At 53.1% G+C, this 24,225-nt stretch overlaps 2 protein-coding genes across 4 annotated transcripts in view; both read right to left on the reverse strand.

Moving 5' to 3' along the window:
• Positions 1–24,225, reverse strand: part of Kazn (kazrin, periplakin interacting protein) — a 954,456-nt gene that overhangs the window by 812,717 nt on the left and 117,514 nt on the right. The gene's annotated exons all lie outside the window — the stretch shown is intronic.
• LOC124109853 (sterol-4-alpha-carboxylate 3-dehydrogenase, decarboxylating-like) lies at positions 804–1,780 on the reverse strand. Its single transcript, XM_058571144.1, has one exon. The coding sequence runs from the start codon at positions 1,505–1,507 to the stop codon at positions 839–841; it is 669 nt and encodes a 222-aa protein (XP_058427127.1). The 5' UTR covers positions 1,508–1,780; the 3' UTR covers positions 804–838.

The following is a 24,225-nucleotide window of genomic DNA, read 5'->3' on the forward strand; positions in this document are numbered from 1 at the left end:
GTGTTTACAACTTCTGCTTTTCTTCTAGGATATTGTCAAAGCCATGGTTCCTTGAACAGACTCTAGTGGCTTCCACTCTAGTACTGGTTTGCATGGTAGATATTCTGGTCTCCCATTCTCAATCAGCAAATGGATTGTTTCTGACAGGTTCCTTGATCATGTACTAGAATACTAGAATGAAATGGATGGTTTCAGGGTGGTCCTTGTGATAAGGAACCTTGGGTGGGGAGAGGGGATTGTGAGTGGAGAGATACAGAGATATAGAGGGAGAACAAAACAGTATCATATGAAGCTGCCTGTTTTAAGAAATTCAAATCCAATGCTGTGAAGAGAGGAATGTCTGCTGTTCTTGTCACCCTCACAGGCACGGAGGGAGCAGGGCATGGTCTCATTTAACTAGCAAGAAGTCTTAAGCTCAGAAGGAACTCACTTGAAGGCTATTAGTTCATCAGTGCACAGGGGAAGAGGTTAGTGGCCAGAGCACACACTGAGATGGCCCAGTCTCCAGGGTGCCTCACTTGACCTTCCGCAGGTGGTGAAAACTCTGTACGGTCCTCTCCACAGCGTCATCCATGGTGACCAGTGGCTGGGACCCCATGACCTTTTTGGCTTTTTCACAGCTGTAGTGGTGGAAGGTGCCAGCCAGTGCAACCCGCCTTGGTGTGAAAGTGGGCTGGAGCTGGATGATGGGACTGACCACCATTACCAGCAGGGACACCAGAAGGGCCACCAGTAGGGGATGTGGTATTTGGGGGCCTCATAATTAAGGCCTGTCAGGATGCGGGACAGGAACGTCCAGAAAGGGATGGGTTCATCGTTGGTGATGTGAAATGCCTTCTCACCCAGTGCTGCATCCTGGGAGAGGTGCTCTGCAGACAGGATGTGTCCATGGACCACCTTCTCCACGAAGGTGAGATCTACCGTTATCATCATATTGCTGGTTCTTCCCGTTTCCAATCATGAACTTCATCTGGCCCTTCTCAGCTGCCTCAGTGAGGATGGGGACCAACTGGGGATCTCCTAGGCCAAAAATGCCATGGGGACGGATAGCTGTGGCTAAGAAATTTCTCTCAGGGTCACTGGCATCCACAACTGCTCTCTCTGGTAGGATCTTGGTCTCCGTGTAGTAGTCTATGGGTTTCGTGGCATAAGGAAGGTCTTCGGTTCCATTTTTGATGTCACTGCCCTCAAAGATGACACTGGCACTGCTGGTCAAAATGAGTTTCTGAACTCCAGCCTTTTTGCAAGTTTCAATGACCTTGCCAATGAAATTCACTCTATAAAGGAGCTCCTTGTTGTTACTGGATGGTGGGGGTGATGCACAGTGGAAACCTGTGCCTACACCTTTCAGAGCTGGGTACAGGTCCTCTTGGTTGCAGAGGTCACCCAGAAAGAACTGCACCCGGGGATTCTCGAAACCTTGCCGGATATCAAATACGCTGACGGTGTAGCCCCTTGCAAGCAACGGCTCCGCCATGTGCTGCCCCAGGAATCCAGAGCCTCCCATCACTGTGCAGTTCTTGACCTTGGGAATGTCCTCTATCACATGGATCCGCGTGTCCTGCTCTCTCACTGGCTCACCAACTGCTTGTTCTATTATGGCTCAAAATATGGTCTTGCTTACACTCAACTGTTCTTCTTCCCGTCTGTCTGTAGGCGCTCTCTCAGCCTGCCTCCGCTTGTCCGTGACCTACACCCACAGAGTTCCAGCTGCGGACCACCACTCTCTTTTCCTAGCCTGCATCGAGGATCCGAATTTTAAAAAGTGACCCAGCGGGTTCTGAGAAAATTCTCCATTGTATTTCTTCACGGGCACTTTGGACCCACAGGTTTGGAAACACAGATGAGAACACCACCTACCTTCGGCAAGCATCAGCAACCCTTAGATGAAGATGTTTCTTATTTCTAAAAAGCTCTTTGCAAAGATTAACTGATTAGACAAAACTGTGACACCCCTGTCTCTAAGACACAGTTCCATATGGAGGGAGGCCAGATGACTCTTACAGGGTCTTTGTCCCCAGTGTCCACACTTGGAAATTGTTCCTCTTTTGAGAACATGCTTCTAGTTCTGTAACTTTCCTGCATAAAAGAATAATGCTTGCACGGTCTTTAACCTGATAAGGAGACACATAGAGATTGCTGGCATAACTCTTTAGATCTGCTTCTCTATCAGAGAGCAGCACTCCACCTGATCCCAGCTTTATCTTCAGAATCTGCATGTGTGAGTCTTTATTTTTCTAATCCCCCATCACCCCTGGCTGGAACCGCAAGTTTGGCTGCGCTGGTCAAGGAAACTCAAGACTGTAGAACAACAAAAGTGGGCGAGAGAGAGAAGTCCCTGAGCTCATGAACCTGACATTCTTTGTGTGTTAGAGGGGCAAGAAATAGTGGTTTTGTAATATGGAGAAAAATAAACAGGGCCATGTACTAATCACCTAGTAACAGGTATATTAGTCCATTTTCTATTGCTATAACGAAATAGCTCAGGTTAGATAACTTATAAAGAAAAGAGGTTTATTTAGGTCATAATTCTGAAGGTTCAAGGGCATCCCAGCAACTGGGGAGGACCTTGTAGCAGCCAGCAATATGATGATAAGAGTGTGTGCAAGAGGGAGAGATCACATCACCAGTTAGGAAGTCAGAGCAAGGAGAGGGTTGGACTCATTTTTTTATAAACAGCGCTCTCAAGAAAACTAATTCAGGGTCCTATGAGAACCAACTACTCTAACCCCTTCCCAGAGCAGCATCCCCAGAGGCCCCCACTAGTCTCCACCTCTTAAAGGGCCACCACCTCAACACACCACCATGAGAATCAGGCCTCTAACCCAGAACCCCTGGGGCAAAGCCACCTGTGAACCACAGCACAGCACGGAGCTGGGAGCAAAGAGAATCCCCTGTCACAGGGCCATCCAGGAAGGTGCTTCAGGGCAAGTGCCATTTACACCGAGCTATTGTTTCTTCCGTGCAGGAGGGAAACTGAGGCAAGGAGCCCATGGGGCAGAGCAGGGACCTGCTGGGGTTCTGGACCCAGGTTCCCCTCTATTTCTGAGCTGAGTTTTAAGACGTGGCTTCCCAGGGGGCAGAGTGTGGCTGGGACCGGCTTCCCTGTAACACAGCCACCACCGCAGGCTGGCTGTAGGGGAGGGGTTCAGAGCTCCACCTCACGATCACCAACATGGACCCAAGGACCCTGGCAGTCCCGCTGCCCCCCAGCTCTGGGAACTTGAAAGCAAGGGGGACCACAGCCCAGATCCCTTGGAAGCTCTGGGTTTTTTCCAAGGGTTGAGGGATCAGGACCATAGTGGACCATGACATTAGCAGGTTGGTCCCCTGCCTGACCCATCCATCATCACTGGGTGAAAGACACCACCCTCCCTCTCCCCTCCCCCAGGAAGGGGGACCACAAGTCTCAAGGCTCTTTCCCTTTCCTACCTGGAGACAAGTCACGAGCATACTTGCAACAGAGACGCCGACCGACAGGAAGAGGCCAAGCCCACCTCACGTATCGATTCTCCAACGAGTTCAGAGGATGTGGATTAGATGCTCGGGCTGGAACCTGCTGCAGTAATTGGGAGATCAGACATTCGCTCTTATATGCTATTTGAAGCCATTTTCCTTTGGGGAACTTGCTTTTTTTAAAAATGCATTTCTGATTTGGCCCAGGATTTTAGAATAATGGTCGCTTCTGGTGCTTAGAAAAACAAAAGATTCCGATCCTGCTTTCAGCTTCCAAAGGCGAGCCGTCTTTTCGCCAGCACCTGTTTCAGGACACATTAGCCTCTTTTGCCCTGGCTCCCGTGTGCTCTTCCTGTCTGGGCTCGTTCGGGCTGGGAGCCTGCCCGTGTGTGTGTTAGCGTGAGAGCTCTGTGGCTTCTGGTCTGGTGCCTGACTATGTGATGGCAGCAGAAATTCACCTCAGCACATTTCCATCCCAAACCCTCTGTCCCTTGTCATGATGCTGTCGTCCGTACAGAGGCCAAGGCTGAATGGCTGCCCCGAGGATGTCCTCTTCACACCGGTGCATTCTATCCCAGCCACAGTATTGTCACAGAGGTGCTTCCATTTTTGCAGAGCCCAGGACAAGGACACAAATGGAGCCCCTCATCCTGTGCCTCTAAACATTGAAAATGACAACCAAGATACACTCAGGGGCCAAAACTTGTTCCCCAAGACGCGCCCTCTTGGAGAACCTGGAGGTGAAGGAGACAGGCTGTCCCCTCCCTGGCCACCGACAGCCTGAGTAGCAGAAAGGACTAGCTTGGGCAGCTCGGCAGAAGCTGGGGGAGAGGGAGGTCAGGGTTACTGGGGCGACTGGCCCCATCTGGACCTGGGGCAGGGCTGACCTGGGCAAGCTCCAGGGGTCGGTGTGCAGGTGCGCTGCTGCTGACTCGGGACTTCCTGTCCCCAGGTCACACCAGCTGTGCAGAGGGCGGGAAGGGGAACCTGTCTCAGGGCAGCTTTCTCAAGGGCACCCTCGTTTGCTCCAATTCCCAGATACAGCCTCTCATTGCCCCCTTACCCACCCCGAGTGCCCTCTGTCCCACACCTCTGGCCTGGGGAGCCCAGCCATCCTCCTTTGCCCAGTCCCACGGCCCTTCCAGTCCCCACTCCAGCCCTGAACGCCCATTCGCTCTATCGGGTGCCAAACATGCAAAATGCTTCCTCACAAACACAAAGTCCCTGTGCTTTGGTGATTTGGGAAAAGGGGTCCCCTTACGGCACAGGCCCTGGACAGGGGTCCCTCTTCCCCAGGCTCAAAAGGCTGGAGCTGGGGGACTGGAAGGGCCGTGGGACTGGGCAAAGCGTGCCAGTCCATTAGGTGGACCTGGCAGACGACGGCTTCCCTCTGTAACCGTGTTCTGATGGCATCAAGGACGCACCATCTTCCCGCATGGCAGGAAGCTCTGGGACCACCGTCAGCCAGGAGACAGTCACCCGGGGCCATCTCTGGCAATATGAATGCAGAAGCAGCACAGGGTTGGGGACATGCCACCCTGGTGGGCCACCCAGAGGGAGTGTCCAGGGGCTCCTGCTTCCTGGATCTTTGCGGGTTCTCTGGAATCTACCCGTTCTTTAGCTTCATCTTCTGCCCTCTGAGCTGCTGCCTGCATCCGATCAACCCCGTTCCACTAACCTGCCAGGGCTGGCTTCCACCACTGCTTCCAAAGCCCTCACAGGTCATTAGTCACACAACCCTCACGTTACCGAGGAAAGAGATGGCGCCATCGGCCGACACGGAGTCAAGCTTCACACAACATGAGTTTTCCTTCTGATCATGTCATTTGCCTGCCAAAACCCAACAATGGATTCTCCCAGTGTCCTCCACAGCCCCTCCGTCCCCAGCCACTAACACGGCCCATTCTCCCATGCACCCAGATCTGAACACGTGTGAGCAACCTGCCTCTCCATCTCCGTGTGTCACTTCCTTCTCATGGAAGCTGCACCCTCTGGTCCACTTGACAACCTCCACAGAAGGCGCCCCCTAGTGGCCTTGGAAGCACTTCTGCACAGAAGGCGCCCCCTAGTGGCCTTGGAAGCACTTCTGCACAGAAGGCAATGGTTCCAGAGGGGGTGCATGTGCTGTGGGAAGCGTCCCTCTCCCAGCAGGAAGAGCACGGTCTTCAGCCACTCTGCCACATGCATAGCTGCCCTCCATCTTGAACAAAGGAGGATCCTTGGGCCCAAAGTCTACCGGCCACATAGCTACTTAGGAAGGCAGGCCCCGCGCACTTCTCTTTTTTCCTTAATATGTTTCTGGTTGTAAATTGACACAGTATCTTTTTATTTATTTATCTTTATGTGGTGCTGAGGATTGAACCCAGGGCCTCACACATGCTAGGCGAACACTCTACCGCTGAGCTACAGCTTATTACAATTAATTCTACTCTTACTTTATAATTGAAGAATAGTGTCGGGGTCCTCAACCGACTGACGTTTGGGGAAATCCTGGCGTACAGCTATTTGGGGAGCATGAGACCACGGCTCCTGGTTAGGACCTGCGCCTCCACCAGGCAGTGAGAATGTTCCACTCAGTCCCGTGCAGCTGGTCCCGGGGCGGATACGTGACCGTAGATAGGGGGGAGTTCGTGATAAAACAGCTGAATTAATAAATAAAAGACCATTAGCTCAGCTGTCAGTGGTCTGGAAGTGGTAGCGAAACGCGAGCCAGCTAAAATAACGGCCGTGTAAAGAGGTGCGCATTGACTCTGCTCAAGAGAACGTGTTCTTCAAGCAGGCTGTAATCCCCTCTTACCAACACGCTCCCAGGTGCACCCCGTCTATTCAGGGAAACAGACCTGGCTGGACCTTTAATCGCTCATCCTGGAGCCTATTAACTGGGCTCACTGCGCATGTGGGTCCCAGTGTCCCTCGGCTGGAGCGGCCTTCCCTGCACCCACTCCCCACTCTGTGTAACTTCCCCGTCAGCTGATACCCAGCTCCCCCCGCTGTTCCTCCTTGGCTCTGATCACAGTTTTCAACTATGTATCGATCATTTGATTTCTGATCGATACATATTTGGTACTAGACGCCAAGCTTCCTGAGTAGAGAAACCCAGTCTACGCTCCTAATGCCCGATTCTGGCTCCCGGCTTGGGCTACGGCTTTGTAGGTGCTCAATAAATACTGATGAATGACCGGCCGAGTGACCTGCGTGTGTCATTTATTTTAAACAATTAGCCGATTCAGTCCAGCCTTGCCTCCACTTTGCCCAAATACACAAGGTTGATAAACATGAGCCAAGACCTCAACAAAACCGTTTAGAGAGCCTGAGATTTCAGAGAAACCGAAATGCCCCTCTGTGCAGCCAGCCCCTCACTGAGGAGGGCCAGCTCTGCTCCCAGAGCCTGGGGCCACGGGATAAGATAGAGGACAGGCCCCTGGGAATGCCGGGGCCATGACTGCAGTTCTGCTCTTGGCTCTGTGGAGTCCCTATGTCCTGCTCAGGGCATATGCTTTCCACCCCACGGACCCCGATTTCACACTTGGGGCATGGTTGCTTTTCGTTAGCCCCATTACTCGGTGGCTAAGACGCCTGGTTCTCTTGCTTTGGGGTACCCCACCATCATCCGTGCCCACCGTCCTCGCTTTGGGGATTCCAAAATAAGCAACCCACAAAACGAACCCAACGTCCCATGCCTCCTCTGCAAGAGTGACATCCCCTACCACGTGGCACCTCAGCTGAGGAACGGCCTCCCCACCCAGCCCGCCTCTCCCCGCCCAGCAAGCCCCAGGTGCCCACTGGCCCTGCTCCCTGCCAGGCTGCGACGCCACCCGGCCTTTCCCGAGTCCCCAGATCCCACACCGCGCCCCACTCTGCACTAACGTGGGATTTCCAGAAGGTACGTCCTGTCCAGCCCCCGCCTCGATCCCTGTCAATCCACTCGTTCTTCTGACAGACATCTAGTAAGCACCTGCTGTGTGCTAAGAACGCTGTGGCAAACCAGACGGGCAAGTTCCTGCCACTGAGGGGGTTTTGTTGTTGAGAAGACCGGAAAAGACTGGAAGCTCGGGGGCATTCAGAGCCCTTTGGGACATGGCCTTGTACATTGTTCTAGAACCTTCTCCATAGAGTTCAATGCCACGCCCATCCTGAGCCCTTTGGAGCTCATCCAACGTGCTACCCTCTCCCTGGTGGCCTGGCCTTTGCTCGCCGTCCCCTACGTGTCCCCCCACCCCCGTTGCTTCCCATCCCCTCCCCAGGTGGGAGGTGGGTGCAGGGGCCCCTCCCACGCTCCACAGCCCCCTGGGGCTCCCTGATGACACTCCTCCTCTTGCTGGTGACCGGCCGGTGGCGATCACAGAAGCAGAGATCACAGGAACATCTGGAGAGGATTCAGGTTCACAGGCGCGGGTGACAACGCATTCAGGGTCACCCAGGACAGTCTGGCTTCCAGCTGCTGTCCCGGTGCAGACCCTAAGGACACCTTCCTTCACTCCTGCCAGAGCCGCTGGGATCACCTGGTGCACCACCACGCCTGGCGCAAAGCGGCTTTTGGAGCCGGCATCCTGGTAGTGATTCCAGCTTCACTGGAGGCGTTACATAGTGTCAGGTTTCTCTTGGTTCTTGGAATGTTTCAAAGCTTTGCCTACCTCAGGGCCCTTGCACACACCGCTCCCTGTGTCTGGAAAGCCCTGTTCACCCCTCTCACTGCATACTGAATCCTTTTCATCCCACAAACATTAGGTTAAATGCCATCTATCAGAGAGTCCTTTTCTGACATTCTATGCAAACTCGGTCCCTCTTCCCCTCCGTGCTCCTATGACAGCTCCCTGGGCATTTCCAAGGGGCACATTGTCACAATGTTTTGTTTCACATGCTGTCACTCCTGCAGAACCCAAGAGTCACCAAACAGGAAACTGAGCACATTTCTTTGATTCAAGTCAGTCTCCTCCACCACATTGACACTGTCAAGGGCCTCCTCTTCCTTAGCTGGGATGACAGGCGTGGGCCACCACATCCGGCTCAGATGGGTCCACAGCCAGCATGTCCAGAGGGGCGGGGCTGGCTCTGCCCAGGTGGGCAGACACCTGGCACAATGGCCTTCCAGCGAGGAGGCTTTGGGGGAAGCTGGGCCTTGCAGCCAGGGAGAAGGGAGATTTGGAGTCACTGAGCAAAGTTCAGAGACTATGATGAGGGGGCGGAGGGACAGAAGCAGGCCAGCCTGACGGGGACCGGAAGACTGAGCTGTGAAGGAAGCCCTGAGGCTCTTGGGGAAGAAAAAGGGCCCTAGCAAGGTTCCCCCCGACAGCGGGGGCTAACACTCTGTTCTGCACAGGGAGGTTTGCCCCTCCGAGGCTCGTTTTCTGTTTTCAACAATAACATTCCCCTCCCTCCCTCCTGGGAACTAGGAGAGAGGCCATGCCAGGGCGCAGAGCTCTCCGTCATGGGACTCTGGGCAGAGAACCTAGTCTGCCTCCTGGGCAGCTGGACATGTGGTTGGGTGGCCTTGAATGTCTAGTTTTACAGGGAGCATTGGCCAACGCCCTGCCTGGCGGCCCAGGGAGGGGGAGGGCCTCCCTGCAGGACGCCTGAGAATCCTCCACTTCCCACCAAAATAGTTCAGAAAACTTAAAACTCCCCACTGCCTCCTAACTGAAGGACAGACCTCTTCCTTCGGCAAGCTTTACTTGCTCACCCAGCTGACATTCGGGTCTCCATCCCAAGGCCCCTCCATACTGTCCACCACGTCTTTGTTGAGTGAGGGGCTGGTCCAGGACACCGGCTGCCAGTTTCCACTCACCTACGATGCGCCCGACGTCCCCAGCATCTTACACATGACATCACATCTAGCCCTTCATGAAGCCAGTGAAACCAGTCCATTTGGTCCCTATTTCATAAATAAGGAACCGAGGCACAGACACATCGAATAGCTCCCCCGGGCCACACAGCAAATTTCACAGCCGTGGTTATGAGCCAGGATCTAGCTTGCACCTCACCTCGGGCACAGCTTTGGTCATCACAGCTGAAGGCTGGCGGTGGGGACTACAGGCTGATGGGAATAGAAGCCATGGGTGCCACTCAGTGTCCTGCCATGCACAGGTCAGCCCCCACGGTGACGCTGTGTCCACCACCAGGTGTCACACCCAGACAGCCTTCTCATGAGATCCCACCCAGAGCAGGCGAGTGTCCCCAAGGCAGGGACCCGTCCCTCACATGACCTGTCACTCAATCAGGGTTTGTCAAATAAATGAACCAAGCCACCAGCCGATGGCAGACAAGCCCCAGAGCACCTCTTCCCTGTCCTTCAATGTCCCATTCTCTGTCCTCTCTTTGGGTCTTTATCGCTTTCTGTCTCAGTTCGTAATTATCAGGGCTTGACTCATCTTTCCTACTAACAGAGGGTGTAGACAGCACGGGGCCACCCCTTCCCCGTGGTCTCCGCCGCTCTGCCTCGTCCCCCATGAGAACCTTGATCAATATTTACTGAGCTCGCACAGCTCTGCTTCCTCCTCGCTGCACATCCCTTCCTTCCCCACGCTGAGCTCATCTCCTCCGTATTAACTCAAGTTCAATCTACCAAAGGGTCTAACGTGGCCGGGAGGACGGGGCGGAGGTGGCGGAGCCGACACTGCAGCAGGCCTCCAAGGCCCAGGCAGAGACCCTCAGATACGCCCAGGAGCCCACGCAAGTGTTTTCCACTTGATGTTTCTAATCAGAATAAAAATGAGCACAGCGATGAATAGGCACTAACGAACCCGCCTGGGCTGCACTCTTCACAAGGTGGGTGTAGACGTAATTTGGACTGTTTCATTTATCTATTTATTTTTACTTTGCTTGTTTTGTAGAGGACTTGGCCCAAGATGGCAGAAGTACTCAAGGCCCAGCAAATCCACACTGCAGCTCTGGGTCAAGGTCAGAATTGGGGGCTGTCTGCTCCCCAGTTGGACAAGCACCGGGAGACAGGCTGCCTCACAGAGCAGCTCTCGACTGCTGGGTAACAAATGAGCACATCCCCACAGCCAGCAGGACACCCGCGGATCGCTCCACAGCTCTGCAGGTTGCAGCCCAGGCCTGACCAAACCGGGGTCCGGGCTTTGGGGTCTCACAGGCTGCAGTGGAGGGCTTAGCCAGGCTGCCTTCCTATACGAAGGTCCAAGTGGGGAAGTTCTGCTTCTGAGCTCACTCAGGTTGTGGGCAAAAACTCCTTGAGGTAGTAGAACTGTGTTCCTTGCCACGTGGGCCTGCCTACAGGTCCTCTCCCAGCACGGCCACTTGCTCCTTCCATGCTTTCTGGTGGGAGATCAAGGAAACTCTAGCAAGTCAGTTGTCATCACAAGAGGGACCGCCCATCACCTTTCCCATATGACACCCAGACGATGGGCACCTCTGCTGGGATCCCAGGGTCAGGCGCGAGTCCCAAGCCCTGACCATCCTCAAGGGAATGCACAAGTGAACGGATTCAGAAATGGGGGTCACCTGAGGCTCCTCTGGCCGACCAACCTCACAGGCATCTCGCAGCCATGGGAAACCCTCTCCCGCCACCCTGCACTCGACTGTGGGGGCACTTCCCTGGCTGCTCCCGGTGCTGGGGGCCTTCCCTCTCCCTTGGGAGTGGCTCACCCTGGACTCTGCTCAAATACTCCTCCCTGAATACAGGGGTGCCCCCTGCCGCCCCCTCTCCTCTGCCCCCTGCTTCTCAAGCCCCTGGCGCTGGGGGGATGGGCAGAGGCACCTCCCTTGGCTTCCAGGAGCTGGGGCAGGTGGGAGCAGGGCCCGAGCAACACAGCCCCTCCCTGTGGTGTGGCTCTCGTGACCGTCACATCAGTGACGGCCCCTCTCCTTCTGTAATCACACAGCTCACCGCCAACCGAGATCTTACTGGTCAACTCCCGCACGGCTTCCCGTGTGGCTTGATTCGGGGGCACCTCTACCCCCGCCCCGGGGCCGTATAAAGCGCAAAGTAAGCGGATGGTTTTAGGTGACAAACGTGGCGCTCAGCATCGCTTCTCATTTTTTTTTTGGTCACAGTTTTGAAATATTGATGAGGGCCGCTGGTGGAGAGGGCTCCCAAAGGTTCATGCCTTTGCAGAAAGCAGTGTGTGAACATGCAGATCATTGTCACAGGCCGTCCACGCAGGGCCCCGCTGGCATTCAGCGGGAGGACCTGCCTGGGTTGAGGGGACTCGGCCCTGGCTGGCCCGGGGGGAGCAGGTACGAGGAGTGGATCCCCGATGGCAGAGCGGGGGCGGGAGCAGCCCAGTCTGGGGCCTGCATCAAGGTGCTTCGGCTCCAGCAGGAGGAAAAGCAGCCGCCTGAGCTCCAACCCCCCGGGGTGAGCGGAGCAGCCCACGGGTGGCCACTGCCTGGTGCAGGGCGCGTGGCATCAGCCTCTGCGCTCGACCACCCCTGTCCACAGAGAGGGTCAGGAGGGGGAGGCCTGGCGGAGTTCCAGGGTACAGAACGGCCCCCCAGATGGCAGCCCTCCTCAGTCAGACGGCTTTCCTTCACGTGAAGAAACACAGGACGCCATGCCCTGCAGGGCGGGGTACCCGCCCTTCACCTTCTACGACTTTTCTCTGGTGCTTTCCCCCTGAGGGCAGCGCAGCGGGTGGAGGCCCAAGGAATAAGCCAACTGACTGGCCAAGACTGTCCGTGGCCCTACTTCGCCCGGGCTCCTCTGAGGCCCTTGGTCTGCTGGGCTGTAAGGATGGCCTTAGGCCTGAGCCCCAGCGACTCCAGTCTTAAACTCCACTTTGAACCTGCAGCCCCACCAGGCCCGCCTACGGAGCCCTGCAGCATGATCATCAGGCACAGCCCTGACACAAACAGGTCACTTCTCCCCAGCCTGCAAGCTCAGAGTGAAGTCTCTGGCAGGTTGTCCTCGCCCCCCAAGGGGGAGAGGCCAGAAGATCAGGGTGGGGACCGCCAGACCAGATGCTTTAAACCCAGGGCAAATTATATCACTGAGAAAGGCAGGAGCAGCTGATAGGGATTGGAAGGGTGGTCAGAAGCCCCAGAATTCAGTACACATGGTGGAGCAAACGGACAGACATTCAGCCGGCCGACACAGGTGCACACGAGCCGGAGAGCCCGATGAGGACCTGGACTGACATCCCAGCTCCTCTGCCTGATCCTCTGAATCGTCCTCACTGCTCTCAAACTCCGCCGCCACGTCTTGGCCCTGGTGAGAGTCACAACTTCTCCCTACGACGCTCTCCTCAGCCAGCCGTCAGCTCCACCCCAGGAGAAGCCTGCCTTGGTTCCGGACCTGATCACCGAGGTCTGAGTGAGTGGTCATCCGCTGGACTCGAGCCTAAGGCCTGAGTCTTTAGATCTGGCCCTTGAGCTGAGCACGCAGAGGGAATGTCTGTCCTGAGCCTGTCATGAGTAAGAGTGTTTGCCGTGCTTAGAATTAATCTAGAATCATTCGCTGTGGATTGATTCTGTCTATTGCAGGGCCCAGCATCAAGGATTGTCATTTTTTGACTAAGAACCTACAGAGTGAAATTGTATTGAGTGATTTGAGTGAATAAAGCATTGAAAAAGGGCAGGAGCACATGGACACTCCTTATTTCTCCCCCTTTGCCCACCGCGACATGGGCCCAGTCCTAGCAAGGACCCTGCTTAGTCAGTTGAGCAAGAGCCCCACACTCCCAGCCCTCCTTGCTCTGCTCAGATCGGAGCCCAGCGTCCCTGAAGCTCCCCCTTATTTTATGGGGGTGCGAGGCTGTCTTCTTAACAGCAGCAAATGCTCCAGAGAGGCTCAGCCAGATGATGCTTTGGGTCGTTAGGTCACAGACTGTCCAGGTGATACCCGGCCCCTGCTCCTCTCTGAGGGGGTGGAACCGGGCCTTCGAGAATGGAGAGGAGTCCTCGGAGGACAGCCTGCCCTCTGCAGCGTCAGCTGGACAGGCCAGGCCAAGGGAAGCTGGGAGCCCTGCAGCCTGAGCCTCCACGGTGGCGAGGCCGACCCAGTTTGGCCCCGAGTTGGACTTCAGGGAAGTGAACGAGCGGTGCTTCCAGTCACAGTGCACACACGAGCACACATGTGCACACATGGCCCCCTCCCCTTTGCCTCTGCAAAGTTCACTCCTCAGTCGATGTCCTCAGTCGACACAGGGCTGCTTCCTCCAGGATGCCCTCCTGGACCTCCCTGACCAAGAGCTCCTGAGAGGAGGGGCCCCGGCTGTTTTCCTTCACCATCACCCTGGGCCAGGCAGAGCTCCTGGGTCACAGGGGCAGAAGGACAGAAGCCAGGGAAAGAGGGAGGGAGGGAGACCCAAGAGGGAGGGTGGGGGAGGTGAGGAGGGTGGGTGCTGAGGTCACAGCGGGGGCCAGAGGCATCCCCGGGGAAGGTGGACAGGTGGGTCCAACCCACGAGGAGGCGGCGGACGCTCCAACAGGCAGCAGTAGCCACCGAAGGGTCTCAGGGAGGACGAGGAGGTGACGAGGTCAGACATGTATTTATAGAACTCGGGTTTGCTGCTCAAGCAGGAGGCTGTTCAAATAGTGGGAGCGAGAAGGCGTGAGGCCGAATGAGGGCGGGGGCGGCAGGTTTGGAGAAGAGGAGGCGGATTGAAGAAATGCAGAGATAACTGGCCAGAGATGTTGGTTGGGGCTGGTGCAGGCGGCCAGCCCTGCCTGGCTCTCACTCCATAGGCACCGGCACCCAACACCCACCACCTACTCCACAGCCACCCAGCAAGGAAGGCGTTCCCCGGGTGCAACTGAAGCAGAACGAGAGAGAGAGAGAGGTGAAGTAATTTGGCCAAATCCCATGGCTAGTGATTGAGCTGGACCTTGACCCAAACCCTCAGCCGCCGGGTCAGAGAGATCCCCACTGGACACAGCCACAGTGGACAGGAATCGCGCGCCCCTTCGTGGAGTGCCCATCCGGGGGGTTTAAATGTTTCCCTGATGGACAGATCTCCTCTGAGGAACCCGTCTGTTTCTGGTCGGGCAGCGAGCAGGCGGTGACCATGCTACCAGTCACAGAAGAAGAGAGATCGCAGGAAGAGTGAGGGTTGAGGGTGAAGCGTTCCATTTTGAAGTGTTGGGGAGCATGGGGACATTCAGGGGTCACTGTTCAATGGCTCCTGGGTGTCCAGGGCAGAGGTCAAAGGGAACCTGGATAGATACTTGAGAATAAAATGGAAACGGAAGACTAAGCAAGTGACCAATATCAGTGGCTGTCAAAGACGTGGGTTAGAGTTTAGGGTTCCACGAAAGTGCTTCAGGAGCCGGTGTTGGGAACAGAGAAGGGGGTCCATGCTTTCCACCCCCGCACCAGGACAGAGCACCTGCTGCAACCCCATTACAACTACTTTACTAGAACTCCAGGTTGGGAATTGATGAGAACCACTTCTAAACAAAGGGTTTAAAATAAATAGACAAACAGATGGGTGGACAGATGCACGGACAGACAGACAAGGAAACAGATAAAGTGAACCACTGGACAGAGAAGACTTTAGTTCAAAAAGCGTGTTAGTCAGTTTTTCATTGCTGTGTCCAATGTACCCAACAAGAACAATTTAGAGGAATAAAAGTTTATTTTGGCTCACAATTTCAGAGGTTCAGTCCGTGGTAGGTAGACTCCATAGGTCTGGGCCCAGGGTGAGACAGAACATCATGGCGGAAGGGGGTAAGGAAAGCCGCTCAGTTCATGGCAGCCAGGAAGCAGAGAGGGCTTGAGAGCAAGGAGCCAGAGGTAATGTGATCCCCCAGGACATGACCCCCGTGACCTTCTTCCCCCAGCCAGGCCTGCCTGCCTACAGTTACCAGCCATTAATCCATCCAAGTTATTAACCCATTAGATGGGTAAATATGCCGATTAGGTTACAGTTCTCAGAATCTAATCACCTCACCTCTGAACATTCCAGCATCGGCTCATACATGATCTTTCAGAGGACACCTTGTATCCAAACCATAAGGAAAGGCTCAACCTGGCACCTCACCCCAACCTAGGCACACTGCCTGAGACTACAGGATGACTCTCACATCAACTGCCTGGTGGAAATGAATGCTCTTAATGGGGGCAATTCAGAAACTGCCAATCACAAACACGGGGTCTGTAGCCAGGTGACCCGAGGGAGGCAAGGGCCTCACCACGCCCTCTTCTTGGAAATTCAGTGAGCACCGGTGAGGAGGGGGGTGGCCACTCTGCACACGGTGCCATCTACATCTTACCCAACCAAGCTCTGCCTCGGAGTGTCAGTGCAGTTCAGGGACAGACTGCTGTGTGTCCTCACTGTGGGCCTGGCCCGAGCAGCTGTCCTCAATGATCTCTGCAAGCAACTTCCCAAGCAGGAGAAAAGTGACTTCTGTTTTGCATCAAAAGGCTGCAGACAAGATGAACTGCTCGAGCGTATTTGGATCATAGACATGAACCCTCAGGCTCCCCTCCTCCTCCTCCCTCCTCCTCCTCTTTCTCCTCTTCCCTCTTTCTTCTCCTCTTCCTCCTCCTCCTCCCTCCTCCTCCTCCTCCCTTTCTTCTCCTCTTCCTCCTCCTCCTCCCTCCTCCTCCTCTTTCTCCTCCTCCCTCTTTCTTCTCCTCTTCCTCCTCCTCCTCCCTCCTCCTCCTCCTCCCTTTCTTCTCCTCTTCCTCCTCCTCCTCCCTCCTCCTCCTCCTCCCTCTTTCTTCTCCTCTTCCTCCTCCTCCCTCCTCCTCTTCCTCCTCCTCCCTCCTCCTCTTCCTCCTCCTCCCTCCTCCTCTTCCTCCTCCTCCCTCCTCCTCCTCTTCCTCCTCCTCCCTCTTTCTTCTCCTCTTCCTCCTCCTCCTCCCTCCTCCTCCTCCTCCCTCTTCCTTCTCCTCTTCCTCCTCCTCCCTCCTCCTCCTCCTCCCTCTTCCTTCTCCTCTTCCTCCTCCTCCTCCCTCACCCCTTCTTCTTTTCCTCTTTTGTAATTTTTTTGCTCTAGTAACAAACGAATATGGATGTGTGCCTATTCCTGCCTAAATTCTGAATGACAGACATGGACATGAAACAGGGCACATCTATATTCTTTGGATATGATTTCCCTGCTTTGGTCTCTGGGTGTTCCAGCTGCCTCTGGGATGGGGATTTTAAATTAATCTCTCCTTTGGTGGGAAAGAGAGAGTCATATTGAAGACGATTCTCAGTGAACCTGCAGCGGATGCTGCTGCTTCGGCATCATGATTAAGTGGACCTTCGTCCACTGTGCGTCTGACATTTTTTATCAAATGCCTGGTGATTCCCGAGTAGGAGATTGAAACTCATTTTCTAGAGGATTCATATAAAAAGTGCTGCTCTCGAAACAGGACTGTCACGAGGACACGTGGACCTTGTCTATTCTCTCTGCATTATGAGGCCAGCCTCCAAGCTCTCTCCACAACACTTCTTCCTGTTTCTCCCCACAGTTACCACGCCCGTTAGAGCACAGGAGAACAGTGGGAGAGGGAGATGCCCACCAGGAAGTGACAGACCCGGCTGGAAAGCACTGGAAGTCCACACACATACCTGCCCCGCTGCAATGCTACCTGAGGATGCATGGAGTTGGGGTCAGGGTCTGACATCAGTTCTCATAAATAGCAGGACTTGTAGGCATTTGGAGGGTGTCTACTCTATGCCAGTTTTTCTTCTAAGTTGTGCACAAATGTATCATTTCATTTAATCCTTTCAACTGCATTGTGAGGTCTTAGACAAGGAACGGATCGGTTGGCAAATTGTGGAGCTCGGATTTGAATCCAGGAAGGTAAGTCCAGAGACCCTGCTGTTAACTGTCATACCAACCTGTCCTCAGGGGGGCACCAGTGGGTTGCCTCTCCTGTACACCAGGGCCTTCCAGGGGATGCACCGCCCGCTCCAGTTACCAGTGGTGCCATTAAAAACTCCCCCCAGCACTCAGGGGCTTAAGACCGCTCTTGTACCTGGCTCCTGATTTTAGGAAGGGCTCTGCCAGGTGGGTTGCTGCTTGGTCCACGTGACTCCACGTGAGGTGGCTGCGGCCAGAATATCCCTTTCCAACGTGGTGTCCTCATCTACGTCGCTGGCCCCTTGAGGTTCCTCTCCCTTTTCACGTGGTGTCTGTCCCTTCAAGACCTCTCTGAATGGCTTGGGCTTCTCACAACATGGTGGTCTCAGGGCAGATGGGTTTCCTGCATGGAGACTAGTTTTCCTGGAGCATGTGATTCAAGTCACATGGGAAGTTGCAAAGATTCCTCTGATTTAGCCTCAGGAGCCCCACAGCGACCTTTATGTCACGTTCGATTGCCAAGCAAGTCACTAAAGCTAGCCTAGACTCGGGGGTAAGGGAATTACCTCTCTGAGGGAGGAGTTGGAAAGGATCCCCGGCTATTCTTGATCCGCGACATTGTCTTATCTGTAAATGAGGATGCGTTCACCCACCGCACGCACCTCACGATGGTGCTTTAGTAGACAGTGACCGTGCGTCCCACAGCAGTCCTGTGAGATGATCTCACCTTGTGACGTCTTAGCCACCTGAGTTTGGGTGAATGCTCCATGGATCCACCCAATAAAACTGCCTAACGATACAGTTCTCAGAAAGTGTCCCCATCGATAAGAAACATATGACTGTCCCTCAGCAGCCACACAGTTGATTACGAGAGGACTTCCATTTCGGAACATCTGCTGGCTTCTCCCTTGCTGTCTGCCAGTCTCAATGATGACAGCAGCAGCACAGCTACCTTTCATTGACCTGGCCGAATGCCAACCACCATTCCCAGCACTTACACATACTAACTCGATATCCACCTCATATAGCTGAGTGTTACCTTATTCCTCATCATAACCCTACTGTTACTCTTATCATTTCCACTTTACAGGGCAGAACTTGAGGCCCAGGAAGGTTAAACAACTTGTTCAAGGTCATAGGCTTGGCAGGGATGGAGCACTGAGTGCCCATGGTCTCTGCCTATGAGTTAAGCTCATTGTATTCTTAACTTCTTGGTAGGTTCTTGAGAGAAAAGGGTTCAACTCTATTTTTAAGAAAATGGTTTTTAAAAAAACCACTGGACTCGATGACACCTAATCATTCCATTTCCTCAGACTAACAGACATGCAGAATCGCAGGGGGGGTCAGGGGAGCAGATTGGGGGCCTGGCTGCTGGAGGTTCAAATCCTGGTGGCGGGAGGCTATATTTTCCAAGGCTGGCCAAGCAGACACCTCCTACCCTACCTGGGCTGGCTTTGCACCTCCCTCACTGAAAGAGGTGAAGCCTCCTTGCCCTACCCTTCAAATCTACATTAATTGGGAATGGGTGGCCAGGAAGCTGTGCCGACACCCAGCAGGGTCCCCCACTGACCGGGCAGCTTCAATCCTTCTCTTGGAGACCAGAGCCAGTGTGAGAAGCCCCAGCTGCTCTGCTGGAGAGAGAGTGGCCGCATGGAGGAGAGGGGAGAAGTCACACGTGTGCATCACGAATCCATCTGGGCATCCATCCCAGTCAGGCCTTGGATGGCCTCCAGCCTCAGCCGCCATCTGGCCCAACCAGGTGAGAGACACAGGTGAGCACAGCCCCAGGGAGCCCGGTAACCCACGGAGCTGGGAAAGATGAACATAAATCCCTGACTCCAGCCCTAGGTCTCAGGTCATTTGTCATACAGGAACAGATGACAGAACACTAGCTCTGCTTCTTAGATCTATACCATCCCAGGCACGTCATCTAATCTCTGTGCACCACCTTATTAACCTATAAAATAGTTACAGTGCCTCATTCAGAGCGTTAGTGCATGGATTGCGGGAGATACTCATAAAAAGAACTTAACACACCAAAAGAGTGAGCGTGTAAAGTCAGTTACAGTCACACCCATTAGGATGGTGGTACAATGTGGGTGGGAATATAAAACAGCAGCCTCTATGGAAAACAGTATGGAAGCTCCTCAAAATATTAATAGAATTACCATTCTACCCAGCAATTTCCCCTCTGGATACATACTCAAAAAAATGGAAAGTAGAGACTTGAACAGATAATTGTGCAACCACGTTTATAGCAGCATTACTCACAATGGTCAAAGGTGGCAGCAGCCCAAGTGTCCATCAACCAAAGCATGGACACACTAAGCACAATATCCAATGGAATATTATTCTGCCTTAAAAAGGGAGGAAGGGAATTGTGACACAGGCTCCGACATGGATGAACTTTGAGGACAGTATGCTAGGTGGAATAAGCCAGCCACGAAAGGACAAGTGCATAAGGCTCAACATAGATGTGGCACGTAGGGTAGTCACTATCATAGACACAGCCGTAGGGGTGCTTGCTAAGAGCTAGGGTGGGGAGGAGAGCAAGGAATTAATGTTTAATGGGCATGATAAGATTTCAGTTTGGATGGACGGTGGTGATGGTCACTCAGTGTGAACACGCTAAATGCCATTGAACTGTTGCACACTTAAAATGATTTGAGTGGTACATTTTATGTTATGTTTACTTTGGGATGTTGTTTTGTTTGCAGTGCTGGAGATCAAGATCAGGGCCTGAGACATATTAGGCAAACACTCTACCACTGAGCTACAGCCTTAGCCCTTATTATTAGTTTACCCAAATAACAGAAAAAACATCTTTTTTGGGGGCAGGGAGGGGTACCAGGGATTGAACTCAGGGGCCAACAACCACTGAGCCACATCCCCATCCCTATTTTGTATTTTATTTACAGGGTCTCACTGAGTTGCTCAGCACCTCTCCGTTGCTGAGGCTGACTCTGAACTCATGATCCTCCTGTCTCAGTCTCCTGAGCTGCTGGGATTACAGGAGTGTGCCACTGTGCCCAGCTGAAAAAACATATTTTTTAAAGTCAATAGTGAAAGATCAGTGAGGTCAGTTAAGTAGGTAGGAACACTGATTTTATTCATTGCAAAAATTCAAAAATTTTGGAGAGATGATACTTTGGGTACATTTTTTGGTATTTTCAATTTTTTTTTTTTGGTATTTAGGAATATCTAGCCTGAAACCCATCAGCATGAAGCTCCAGAACCACAGTTAAAGAAGATCCTTAAAAGACAAAAAAAAAAAAAAAAAAAAAAAAAGACAGATCCTCTTTATCCTCAGTGGAATAAGATATCACAGACCAAGGATTAGGTGTCAGCATGATGCCAGATTTTCAACAATGACACCAGGAGCCAGAAAACAATTAAGCAAAGTCTTTGTCTTGAGCATTTTTAGGTAAATGTGCTGGAATTTTATACCCAGCCCAACTGTCCTTTGGGGTGGGGTCTGGAATTCCAGCTCATTTGCTTTTTAGGCACAGTCACGCAGTTACTTCCAGTGCACTCTGTAGGGCATTAAGAGAAGGAAACCCACTAACAAGGGGAAGGAAACTCAGGAAAAGAAACTCTGGACTCAAGGAAAGAGAGAATCTAACCCCCGAGAAAAACCGAGGGAACTCAGGGCTCTGGAAGGGCGGCCCCAGGAGCAGCAGCAGAACAACTAGACCAGATGAGAGCCGAAGGGAGGCTGGGGGGGGGAGGCTGGGGGGGAGGCTGGGGGGGAGGCTGGGAAGGGAGAAGGAAATGCAACCGGTGGTTACCTGACAGCATGACCGAGCGGAAAACTGCATTGAGAGGCATTTTCTCGAGCTGAGGGTGGATACAGAAAGACTCAGACTCAGAATAGACTCAGCGAAGGGAAAATGAGGATTCAGATCAGAAGTTGAGGGTTGGGAGATGGCTCAGGGGTGAAGCATGTGTGAGGCCCCAGCTGGGTTCAATCCCCAACACGGAAAAAAAAAATAAAAAAGCAAATTTTAAAAAGGTAATATAATTATACAAGTATAACGATTATGCACCAGCTCAGCAGTAAACAATATTTGTGTAGTCATGATAACGGAAACAACAATAATTACATCAAAATGTGGAATTGCGCTATAGGGAGTACAGGGCCAAAGCCAGAAACCACCGCCTTTGCCCTCTGCATCCAATGCTGCTCCCAACCATCACTCCGCAGATGACAGGCTGGCTTGATTTAGCAATGGGGACGCAAGTCCAGAAGAATCCCCGAAAGAATCTGAGGTGGTTGCTTCTGGGGAGTGGGATAGAAGGTGGGATAGAAGGGGGCGTGGGCTCTGCTCCCAGTTGGGGAAGCTTTTCAGCGTGAATTGATGCTTCAACTGCGTGCATGAGTCACTTGGTTGGAAATTAAAACCCAGTTTAAAAATTTAAAAAATTGCTCTTCTGTTCTTTAAACATATAGGCTGCCTTTTATACTTACTAACTCCCCACATTTCAGGAGAATGTCTGTTGCCCAGAGTGAGAGAGGACAGCAAGGTGGCCTTAAAGACCCTGAGGAAGCTCACTGTGCTCTTAGGTCTATTCGAATGTGCTAGAAGGAGCCCCTCCAATCCACTTCCCACCATGCCCCTGGCCACATGGACTGGGGCTGCAAGGCTCCCGGACTAGCTCCTCCACCTTCTTCAGCCTGGCCTTTCTTCTCCGGAAGCTTCCATTTCCTGCCACAGCATCAGCTGTTCCCACACTGAAAAGGTCAGATGTGAGTGTTATTTCAGCACACATTTGATGGAAAGTGATTCTGGCAGGTTTGGATTTATTGCCTGAGCCAGGTAAACATGAAATCTCTCCAAGATATCATAGACAGGAAAAAAAAAATTTCCCTCTCCCTCCCTCCCTCCCTCCCTCCCTCCCTCCCTCTCTCTCTCTCTCTCTCATACACACACACACACACACACACACACATCCACACATAATTTTCTGCTAAGTCCATCCTGCTGATTTGATTACCCAAGTAAGATTTACCAAACGTTTACATAAAAGTCCCCTGCCTGAGGGTGGTGTGCATGTCAGCATCATGGCCAGCAGTTTGATGCTGAAATAGATTTGCAGGACAAGCTCGTCTATGTGAATTGATTGGAAACAGGCGCACCCAGCACTGTCGAAAACTCTATAGATAATCCACGATTATTTGCGCTCCTTTCCCCTGTCAGGGGAGGGCTGCAGAGGTCGCCTGGCTGCTTGGAGCACTGAGGTGAGGGTTGGTTCTCAATCTCCGAGGATGCAATCATACGAGCCCATTTACATCGATCAACAGCACACATGGAAGTTAACATAAATCAATTAGCAAAATGAGTCTGCTGCGGGAGAATGCTAAAACATACCGAGTAAATAACAGTCCTACGCACAAAACATGAGGATAAAGTCTACAACCATGCTCAGCCCTGCCAAGTCCCCCTGTGACCTTCAGCAGCAGAATGTTCAGCTGTCACTCAAAGTCCACTGCTGAGTGAAGTGGACAATCTCACACTGCTAGATGCCAGGGTCATCTCGGAACTTAACCCCGAGTCTCTTCTATAATAACAGTGACAGAGTACGTCTATACAGCACTTGACAATTGGCCAGGCTCCTTTCAAATGCTTTATTAGCTGACTTGGGCTTTGCTGTAGGTCTGGGGACCTTTATGGTCGGTGGGGGAGGCAGGGGGACGTGGAGGCAGACAGAAGCGCTTCGACCTTGGCTCTGCGATGTACCAGCTTGTCTGAACGGAGGTGAGGCTAATGTCCAGCGAAAAAGATACACAGCTCTCAAATAACTATGGTCATCCCCACTTTTACAGCTCGGGAAAGTAATTTACAAATTTAAGTGGAAAAACAGGGCTTCAACCCAAATCTATTTGTGTTATTCCTAGTCCCACGTTCGACCTTGTCCTGATTCCTGCCGTGGATTCCCAGTCCACGGGCAGCTGCGTCACAGGTATGAGCTGGGGCACGTCCACCTGCAGTCCAAGCAGGGTGGAGACCCTGCTGCCCCACCCCTAGGACTCCCTGGGATGGAGCCCAGGGAAGAAGGCCCTGTGTCTAGAGCTGGCCCTCAGTGCCTAGCACACAGGGACAAGGTGCAAAGGCACGAGAGTCTTTCCTTTTGCTCTCCCCCCGCTCCTGCTTCTGGGGTCACCTGCCCCGAGCACTGTTTAACACACCAGATATCTCCGCTGAGGGCTTTTGCCCCAGATGTTCTCTGCCTCACATTTTTCTTCCAAATAGCCACGTGGCTCTAGTGGGTTTTCTCACCTGTGTGCATATTCGAAGGCTTACTCCTTCGAACCATCGCTCGAGGACTAACTTCCCAATGGCATCCACCCTCACCCACCCACTCCAATCACAGCTGACCTCACCTCCATCCTGACCCCAGGCCTCCCCACTCTGCTCTGTCCTTCCCCCACCCCTTGGTGCCTTCTAGAGCCTATGGAACTTTCTGCTGTGCTCAGAGGATACTGCCTGTGTCCCATCACTAGATTAAGTTCCACAAGAGCAGGGATTGTGTCACTTTTGCTCACCAAGTGTCCTAAGTGCATAAAACAGAGCCTGGTATGTAGTAGGTGCCCAAGAAATATTATTCAATGAATAGATAAGCACAGGGATGGATGGATGGACTGATGGATGGATGGATGGATGGATGGATGGATGGATGGACTGATGGATGGATGGATGGATGGATGGATGGATGGATGTGCAGGTAGATGAATAGATGGGTGGAAGGCAGATGAGTGAGGGTGGGGGTGGGTGAGTGGATGGACACATGGACAGACAGGTGTATGTGTGGACAGAGGGGTGGACTGGTTCTACTTTCTCCCAGCAGGATCTCCCTCACTGGTCCTGTGGACTCCAGCCTCCCCTGAAGCTGGTTCCCTAGGTACTCTCTCACCCGCAGAACCTAAAGCCCTGGAGTCTACACACACACACACCAGGGCACACACAGAGTAGGTCCTCGGCTCACATCAGACACCAGAGAACAACTCACTGGAGCACAGACACCATCTCCCTCGAGAGGTCTGCAAAATGCCCACAGGGGAGAAAACCCAAGTGA

The sequence above is a fragment of the Marmota monax genome, unplaced genomic scaffold (assembly GCF_021218885.2).
Source record: "Marmota monax isolate L192 unplaced genomic scaffold, Marmota_monax_Labrador192_F-V1.1 WCK01_AAM20220418_F8-fsc00008, whole genome shotgun sequence".
Lineage (NCBI taxonomy): Eukaryota > Metazoa > Chordata > Mammalia > Rodentia > Sciuridae > Marmota > Marmota monax.

Excerpts from the sequence above, each read along its gene's own strand:
- LOC124109853 (XM_058571144.1), bottom strand. The coding sequence starts at position 1,507 with ATGGGAGGCTCTGGATTCCTGGGGCAGCACATGGCGGAGCCGTTGCTT.